General features: G+C 44.8%; 1 protein-coding gene across 1 annotated transcript; it reads right to left on the bottom strand.

The window, feature by feature from the left end:
* Positions 1 to 6275: 6275 nt before the first annotated feature.
* Positions 6276 to 9015, bottom strand: LOC122616194 (carnitine O-palmitoyltransferase 2, mitochondrial). Its single transcript, XM_043791554.1, has 3 exons — positions 7846 to 9015; positions 6990 to 7784; positions 6276 to 6871 (listed from the first exon to the last, which is right to left on the bottom strand). The coding sequence occupies exons 1-3, from the start codon at positions 8907 to 8909 to the stop codon at positions 6727 to 6729; spliced, it is 2004 nt and encodes a 667-aa protein (XP_043647489.1). The 5' UTR covers positions 8910 to 9015; the 3' UTR covers positions 6276 to 6726.
* Between the last annotated feature and the right edge of the window lie 213 nt (positions 9016 to 9228).

Here is a 9228-nt window from a genome sequence, read left to right as displayed (position 1 = left end):
TAAACTTGCTTTAATGCAATAATTAATTGAATTGAATGCAAATAAATGCTAAATAGAATGTAATTACTGTTGGGCAATTAAAATAACAGAAAAAAGCCTTGCTAAATATTTAATGCTGCAAGCTGTTTTGATTTGGTTTTGCAAATTCATTATGCTAGTTTTTGCTCTTTCAATTACAAATGCTCATTATTGATATGTTGATGTGCAATTAATATTTATTAGTTGGTGCATATTAAACAGTTTCCATTAAATATTGCATTCGTACTTTTAAATTAATCAAGTCTAACAGTTTCCGTTTTAAAAAGCCTAATAAACTGGAAATTACATACATTTAATTGAAATTTGTTTTATTGACTGCAGCAACATAAAACATTTTAGCATAATTTATAGAGCAATTGCTAGATTTAATATGCTTTTTTCGGCATACAAATTCACATTCAGACAGACATATTCGAAATTAGCTGGCATTACACGGAGATTAGGGATACCTCATCGCATCTGCATAAATTTTCGATGGCTCTGCAAATGGCTGGCTGCTTTTATGTGGCGCACTGCAATTTTCCTTCAATTTTCCTCGGCTTAATTTACGCGCTGTGGCTGGTTTCCCTATTGATTTATTTAGGCGTAGGCCATTCACGCCCTCTCATAACTGCCTATGTAGCTGTGTATAGTATGTATGTATGTGCACTCTGTGTGTGTTTGAATCATTCATTCATTGTTCGCTCACGCATTTCCCTACTCTCGCTGTTTTATGGCTCCCCCGCCTGGCTTTCCCGTCCGCTTTTCCTTCGGCTCCGTTCCGCTTTTCCCCCCACCCCGCAGCAGCATTGATTCATGTTAAATTTATGCAAATTGCCTAGTATTCCGGCTGCCAGGATAAGGCTCTTCCACACCGACTGCCTTCTAAAAATAGGCTACACAAGGGAAAAAAGTAAAACATTTAGCAATGTGAGATACAAGCGACTGAATTTCGCGGGGTTTAATAAATATTAATCATTAATAATTAATTATAGAGGCTTTATTAGTTTAATAAACAATACAAACTGAAGCATAATTTCACTGTAGCTGTAAATCATAGGCCAATTTACAATTTACTTTAAAATTGACGAAAGAATACCTAACTTATGATCCCGTTTTCCTGCTGTGTACAAATTTGAGTTGAAGGCCTGGATTAGCTTTCCTTAAGTTGAATTTTCCGTTCTCCAAAACGGGTTACACACTGCCTTCAAATTAAACGGTTAAATGCCTGCAACATTTAGCTGCAGCTGGCCTTGTTGTGCGAGCGGCGAACGGGGCGTATGCGTCATCTCCACTTTGCACACATCACTTGCCAGCGAGCTGAGGCGACAACAATGGCAGAACTCTTGATGACGAAGCGGGGGGGTTTGGTTGAATGTTGATGGCGAACAGGAATAACCGCTTTGCTGCTTTATGGCGAAAACATGCTAGTCCCTATTTTCTTGGCCAGCAAAGCCAGCAACGCCAGTCGATGGTGACGTGGCCAGAGTAGGAGGGTCCTTCGGACCGAAGGTCAATATACTCGCGGCACGAGCGTGTGGCAATTGTGACTTCGATGCGAAAATGTTTGCGGATTTCGGTCGCCGCGGTTGTAAAATCAATTCCCATTGGCACCCATCCCCGCAATCACCACCGCCATCGATATTTTCCCCGTCAACTGCATTTCCATTGCGCTGAGCGATGGCAAAATCACATTTTCCCAGCTTGACAAGGCCAAAACGTTTGAAATTCCAGATCTCTGGGTAAAACGCAGCCAGAGGCAAAGCAAAATGTAATTACTACAATGAAATACGAGACACTTGACCCAGATACACACCCACCCATTCTCCTCCTACCTTCGAGAAAATGTGACTTCCGTACGTTTGGTTAGTTTTTCGAGGGTGCCTTTCCCAGGCTTTCCCTTCTGTAAAGGATACGCTGGAGTAATGAAATCCCGGCCAGACGAAACACAACTGCCTCATAAAGGCCAGGAGCAGAATTATTGCATGGCTTGCAATATTCTTGGGCGAGGTCAATGTGTTTTTTGTTTATTCGCCGGCCTAGTGCCCACTGCCCCCCGGACCACGCCCCCTTCCATTCATCGGCCGTAATGTTGGCAAGCCAACGAGAATGTGAGCGTTCTACGTGCAACTCAGCCGCATACACTGCGGAAAAATATCGAATCTCATCATTTAATACGTAACCTTATATTTAAACATATATCTGCATACAAATATTTTTGACTTTTTTCAGCACAGTATTAAGGGAAATGATTGGAATGTAAATAATTAACTAGATGTTATTGCAAACATTTTCTCTATATACCCGGGCTCCAAATGGAAAGTTACGCACTTGAGGGGGAAATGGTGGAGTCGCTTCGGGCCATCATAACTTCTGCTCCAAGCCAACTCCCATTTGGCTGTCGTCTGCTCTCGGGCTCAGACATTTCCATTGTCCATAAATCAAATGTTGCTTTGAAGTTGGCGCTGGTTTGCTGTGGTCTCGGATACAAGAAACAATATATAGCTTGAGCGGAAATCTGGGATGAACAGAGATGTGCTGTCAAGCTAGTAGTATTGCGTAAACTATTTTGTTGTCAACGCAATGAACCGGAGCTTTAAAAGGACAAATTATAATACTTCATAAATATAAACTAAGCTTTTAAATATATTTATTACATGAAGCTTTCCAGTTTTAATGTGAGTTTTATTGAACAGCATAAATAATAAACTCGTATTAAATATTTTTTGGCATTGCCAAAGTATCTGAAATGCCACGCAAAGCTTTAAATTACAGGGTGCGGGCATACGCAAATGGCAACTTAAATGTCATGAATACTCTATGAGCCAGATCCTTCCGGCTGGAGCGTTGAGCTCTGAGCATTTTCGCCTCAGTGAATTGTGAAACTTTTTGGCGCCATTGCGCGGGTGTTTCGGGGTGGGCCGAAGTATTCAAAACTTTTTCGCGTTTGGTGGTAAATTGCATTTCCGAATGGCTGCCCCAATTGGACGTGTGTGTGCCGAGACAATCACAAAAATTTGAGGCATACGAGGCAGTAAATTGAATTAACCTCCACGAGAGAGAGAGAGAGAAGGTGGAGCACATCCTTGAGTGTGTGGCTTCCGCTTCCTTGGCTCCAGCGAGGAGAATTCAAGTTTCACTGAGTGATGAGCGCACGATGATAATAAAACTGCGGCATCGGGCATGTGGAAATGTAAACAAGTATGCCACATGTGTGACGAGGCACAATTGACTCGAGTCTGACGTCTTGACTCGAGTTGCGCAACAATGGCCGGCTTTGTGGCCCAAGTTAATTGACTTGGCCCTTTTGGCTGCCACGTGGCTGCATAGAGTTAATCGTCCAGGATGCGGTAGATACATGCTCCAGTTGCCAGGCAGATAGGGCACGAGCCTAAGGACCATTGTGTGACTGACATCTTAATTAAAAATGACTCATACGCGCCGTTGGCCGTGTCCCTAAACATTTGCATTTATCCCGCAACAGCGCACACAACAAGTGTCTTGGCCACATGTCGCCAAACGGCTTGTTTATACTCAAATGTTGCCGACTTTGTGAATTTGTTTTGTATTTTATTGTTCTTTAATAAATGCCACACATCCCATTATAATTATAATCATGTTCACCTAGAGTTCGTACATTCAACAACAATATCCTTTTAATTACTATGCAATTTCCATTTTAATTGTGTTTGCTTTTCAATGCCATTAAATACCTGCTAATTTGATAAACATTAAAATTTCCTTTTGATTTTTGCCACATATATATTCTAAGTAGCTGCCATACGTTTGAATGTTTCCACATTTCCCACATTTATTTGGTTTTATCTTTTTTTCGGCTTTTTTAAATTGCCTTTGTTTACCAAAATGTTTATAAACAAATGGTCCCAATTTCCGACCACCTCAAGTTGAATTTGTTGTTTTCCTCTCTCGGAAAAACTGGCTGGCATCCAACCATCGGAAAGTGAATCAATCGCCAGAAAACGAACTCAAATAGTTTTATCTCATTTTGGCGCATTTCGCGTTTTAGTTTTTCTCAAAAGAAATTTATTTTCCCCCACTTTTGTTTTGCTAATTATTCTTTGGTTTTCGTTTCCGCTGCTGGCTCATTGACTATTTGTTAATTCTGTAAATAATTGTCGGCAATTATAAATGATGATTCCACTTTGCTTTTGGCATTTAAAGGGCCAGCTTATTGTTTGTGCTCATGTCTCACCAAAAGTCCTGCGGCAACACCAATTAAGTGGAATGCTAAACACAAGCACGAGCTGCTCGAATTGAGTTTCAAGTGCTTTTCCAGCCACCTGTGCGGACATTTTCCATGAATTGCTCATAAATGTGGTGTTAATTACACAAGGACTCTTGCCTTCAAAAGTTGTGGCTGGGCTTAAGCTGTCGTTTTCAGTAGCTGACACTTTAATATTCCACAGCGTGTAATCCTTTATTGAAAATAAGGGCGAGAATAACTGGTAATTATTTTAACATTTATATTAACTACTGCTGTCTGCCGCAGTACATATAAGTATTCTTATAAGTATTCTGGTAACCTTTACCAATTGACTGTCAGCTTAATTGTAGTCATGGCAAAAGCCAACTGGATACAGCGCACACACCTGTGTCAAAGGACTCTAGTAACTCAACACAAATGGGAGCATAAAATCCCGATAACCCCGGAAGACCGTATGACCAGCGGGCAGTTGTAATTTCCCGACACGTTGCCACATGTCGTGGCCATTAATACGGACCAATTCGCAACATAATTGGTTGGGCACCTTGTAATGGCCAAAACTGATTTCCATATTAATTGCTCATTAGCCCGTGGTGGGGAGGTGCGGCTTGTCTTTGGCCCAAGTGCATTAACATGCGGCAATTGGTTGGCCAAGATTACGCATACGCACTGTGGTCGATGCTTTGGGTCACTGAGAAGTTGCTAACAGCCCTGCGGTCGTGCGGTTGCTGTGGTCGAACAAATATTGTTGCTGCCGCAAATTGAAGCTGCCAGCCACGAACAAAAGACAAGTGCTAAAATCCAGCGGGGTTTCCACCACCCGGCCATAAATCAATTTGCGGATAGCCCTTGCCCAGGGAAAGTTTGGCAACAGATGCCCGGATGCCTAATGATGCGTACTTTAACACAGCGAGAAAGCGAAAATTAAATATTAATATTCAATTAGGAGCACAATTATTGATTACCGTAGTGGCCTGTCTCGGACCTCCGACTTTCAGCGCAATTTTGATTAAAAAAAAATTGTGGAAATTTAAACGGCGTTCTGAGCGTGGAACTCATCAGCAGGCGCTTCACGTCAGGACATTTTGTCGCAGCCACATGTCGCATGCCGCAGCACAATGGACCTACAGGATGATGTACTGGGATACGTATAATGCCACAACTAGGTAGCCAGCTGGACGGACACTCGGAGTGGAGTCCCATTTTTGAATAATTTAATGAGCTGCCGGGCGTCGTCGGCGTCGGCGGCGTATGCGCAATATTAAATCCTGGCGACCGCACATTTATCATCAACCCACATCCTCGCACACACAGACTGCGCATCCACATCCACTCCCACATCCACATGCACAGCCTTTCCAGCACGTCAGTTTAATATGTTTTTAATTGTCCGCCAGTGGCAGAAGAGTCTACTTGGCTTTAATGACCTCTCCGCTGCGGCAATGTCTCCTTTTTAATTTTTAATGCCGCCCATTAAGGCGGAATCGGGTGCGTATCAGGAAGACTCGGCGAGCAAGTTAATTAATTTTTACAACGCCACGCCGGTTGGCACAAAATTTGACAATAAATCAACTGATAATGTCAGCACATTTAGCGACATCCCCATTCCGCACATCCCAGCCCACAGGCAACGTTTTGATAAAGTTTTGGCCATGTTTAGGCGAAGTTCGCGATTGACGTGTGCGGCTGACACAAATCGAAAGGCCACAACTTGGCCCGAAGGGTTGGCGGCCAAGTTTTCTGGGTCAGCGTGCGTGAAACCTTTAATCAGAAACTGCTTAATGCAAGGGTTTTCCCCCATTTACTTCGGGGATAAACAAGTTGGGAACAGGGTGTGCGTGGGCACATCTTGTTCAAGTTAAGTGACAATGAAAGGTCAAAGTGAACGCATGCTTAAAAGGAGACTCAATAGTTAAACCAACCCAAAAGGGTTCGTGCCATATTTGGTTCTGTGTGTTGATTTTGCCTAGAAAAACAAGGGATCCAAAAAACATGTTTTTGTTTTGCTTAAAGAATCTTAAATGCTTTGAACTACACTCATTCGATTTTATTTTAGGTCGTTTATCATTACTCCATATTCATGGGCTTGTAAGGAAATCCAATTTCAATATAAACTTTTTAAACCAGCTCATTTAGCTGGATTTCTTAGCTTTAAAGCAGTTTCCTTCTTTGTTTTAAAACGTAAATTATTTCTCGTATTCAATTCAAAATGTCAAGCCAGCCGCATCCTTACAATATGTTAGCCAATTTATTATCCCATCAGCCGCAAAAACCATTAAAGCAGCGGGGATAGAAGCACAGACACAGATGCTTTCAATGGGGTAGAATGTTTTCAGTGTATAATCTATAAATTGTAGAGCTAGGAATAAGATATTGCAATTCAGACACATGGGATACAGTGTAAAAGCATCAAAATAAATCTCCCTGTTACGTTAAAGCCATATTCATTGGGGTCGGGGCCGTGGACTCCTCATGGTTTTCTCCTACTTCTTGCTACCGCTGCTCTGCTGGATTACAGCGCAAATTTTATCAAATGCCGATTCCAGACTGTCTATGAACACCTTCCCGTCGGCCTGGTTTTTGTACGTGGTGACAATGGCGCCGGCAAAATCGTTCTGAATCGAGTAGCTGAAAGAGTAATGGGTTATCAACTGTCAGCTATTGAACAATTTGGCGAGGGCAACTTGAAAATTGGAAGCTGCTTTTGTATGGGCAAACACCCAATCTCGACAGGCAGTCGACTTACCCGATTCCGAAGCCATTCCTGACCACCGGACCAAAGGAACCCGCTAGCAGGGCATCTGATCCCAGCGTTGAGGTACTAATGATGTTGTTATTAATGCGCTTGTAAGCCTCAGTCTCATAGAGATCGGGAGTGGGTATTCCCTCATTTTGGGCCGTGTGCCGGAGGGCAAAGAGATGCCGATCGAAGCCCTGACCCATGGCCGCCTCCTTGGTTAACTGGCCATGCACCTTACTGCAGTTATCGATCATCGTTCGCAGCTCTCCGGCGCTGGGCTTGCTCTTCTCCGGCTGCAGGATAGCCTCACAAAAGTCCCGCGTGGCATTTGTGCATGGTCGCATCGTTTCGGTGCGTCCGTGTCGGAAGGCGGAGGTGCTGCAGGACTCGTAGCTGCCCACGTAGCCTCGGTAGGCTTGGCGATAAGCCAGCTGGAAGGACAGCTGAATGATGGAGTCGGGACTGAGGCTATACTGCTTGCATGTGGGCTTGTTGATATGTGGGTACTTCAGCACATTCATGTCCAGATTATCCACAATGCTGGCGTTTTTATTATAAGCCTCCGAAACGGCCGACTTGGTCGCATCGTCGATCTCGAAGTTGATGGGTCGCACGTTGCTGAAATCGCCTTCGGCGGGAGTGTGCACTGTCTCTGTGGATACAAACGGCTGCTTCAAAGTGTCCTTGTATAGCTCGTTAAAGTAGCGAAGCACAGCCACTCCATCGCCCCACGAGTGCTCGAAATTTATAGCCGTGGTGCCATCCGCACTTATTAGCAGGGAAATGGATTTGTCGAACCAACTGTAACGAAACAAAATGCTTTAGTGAATCAGGAAGGCTTCACTTAATCTCGACTGCCTACCGATTCTGCGCTTTTCCCGCCAGCAGATGCTTGAGAAGCGGCTCTTGCCGGTTTTCGTCAAACACTCCATCCTCATCGCCATCCAGACAAACGCAGAACAGAGCCGCATCCACTTCTTTCTCCAGAAGATCGGCGTTCTTGGAGTTGCTGACAAACTGCTGTCTGGTTTTAGCCCACTCATCGCGTTGTCCGGAGGTGAGAACACCAAGAGGCACACTGGCTGCCTCCCGATCGGCATCCAGCTTGAGCACAGCCCTTAGTCTGCCCAGAATCACACTGGGACTCTCGATGTAGCCACTCGAGTCCAGCACATTCACGGCGTACATGTGACCGCGACGCATTACCAGAACGTGCTTGGCGTCCGGCGAGTGAATCAGCTCGTCCTTGCCAATCCTCGGAATCCTGGAGGTGCCAAACAGACGGTTGTACTGGCTCATGTCCAGCGGGAAGGCCTTGAAGGCGTACGAGGCGTAGGTGGCAAATGCCTTGGGAGCCACCTTCATCCACCGGCGGTAGCTAGCCGTGTCGCTCTTCTTGGCGTTCATGTGGTACACCTCCGGCTCCAGCAGATCCGCCTGCAGAGATCGCCAGAAGCGCAGCGAGCTGATGATCAGATTGGTAGCCCTCACCACCTGTTGCTGGTACTCCGGCCGCGTGTCGCTCTTCATCACTAGCAGCGGATTATAGTTGAGGGGCAGCGGTGCTCGATCGGCCAGATACATGTCGAACCAGGGCTCCGAAATGTAGCTGGTGTGCTTGTTCTCCGCATCATGGCTCTTGAGTTTGGCGTGTAGCTCCATGCCGATTCCCTGGCGGAACTGCTCCACTGTTTGCTGGGTCTGCGCCTGCTCCGCTGGCGAAAGTAGTGGTTTGGTGGCCTCCAGGAAACGCCGACAGCTGTTCTCCAGCAGCGGAATGGGCAATCGCGGCAAGGAGCGCTGGAAGTACAGCGTTGGCAGCTTGGAACACTGCAGGTACTGGTAGTGCTGGCCATGAGTGGTCGTTGTCCTCGACGAATTCGTCGAGATCCACGACAGATTGCGGTGCACCCGGGTCCGGAACATGGCTCTCCACTCGATGGCTTTCCAAATTGGGTAACTATTGTTGTTTAAACTCGAGAGGCGACGTTTCAAAGTCCAAAACAGAAAGTGCAACAACAAGTTGAAAATTCGCGAGCCACTCAGCTGTTCGCCATCGATGATCACAGCTGATCGCGGTTATCGATAGTTGCAGTACGGTACTTTTCGGTATTTTACGGTGTCTGCTATGGCGCCAAAAAATACACATATCGTATGTGTTTGAAATTTACGATAAAAAGAATATATTCCGATTTTTATGTTAATTATGTATAATAACTATATTTTATTACACAATAATTGCTGT

This window comes from Drosophila teissieri, chromosome 3L (assembly GCF_016746235.2).
Source record: "Drosophila teissieri strain GT53w chromosome 3L, Prin_Dtei_1.1, whole genome shotgun sequence".
Classification (NCBI taxonomy): domain Eukaryota; kingdom Metazoa; phylum Arthropoda; class Insecta; order Diptera; family Drosophilidae; genus Drosophila; species Drosophila teissieri.
Note: the sequence above shows the minus strand (reverse complement) of the source record. Positions and strands in the feature narration are given on the sequence as shown.

Bases quoted from the DNA above. Each gene is read 5' to 3' on its own strand.
- LOC122616194 (XM_043791554.1), bottom strand. From the start codon at position 8,909: ATGTTCCGGACCCGGGTGCACCGCAATCTGTCGTGGATCTCGACGAAT. The intron at 7,785-7,845 runs GTAGGCAGTCGA...GTTTCGTTACAG, and splicing joins GCGGGAAAAGCGCAGAATCG to TTGGTTCGACAAATCCATTT. The intron at 6,872-6,989 runs GTAAGTCGACTG...TTACTCTTTCAG, and splicing joins AGGAATGGCTTCGGAATCGG to CTACTCGATTCAGAACGATT.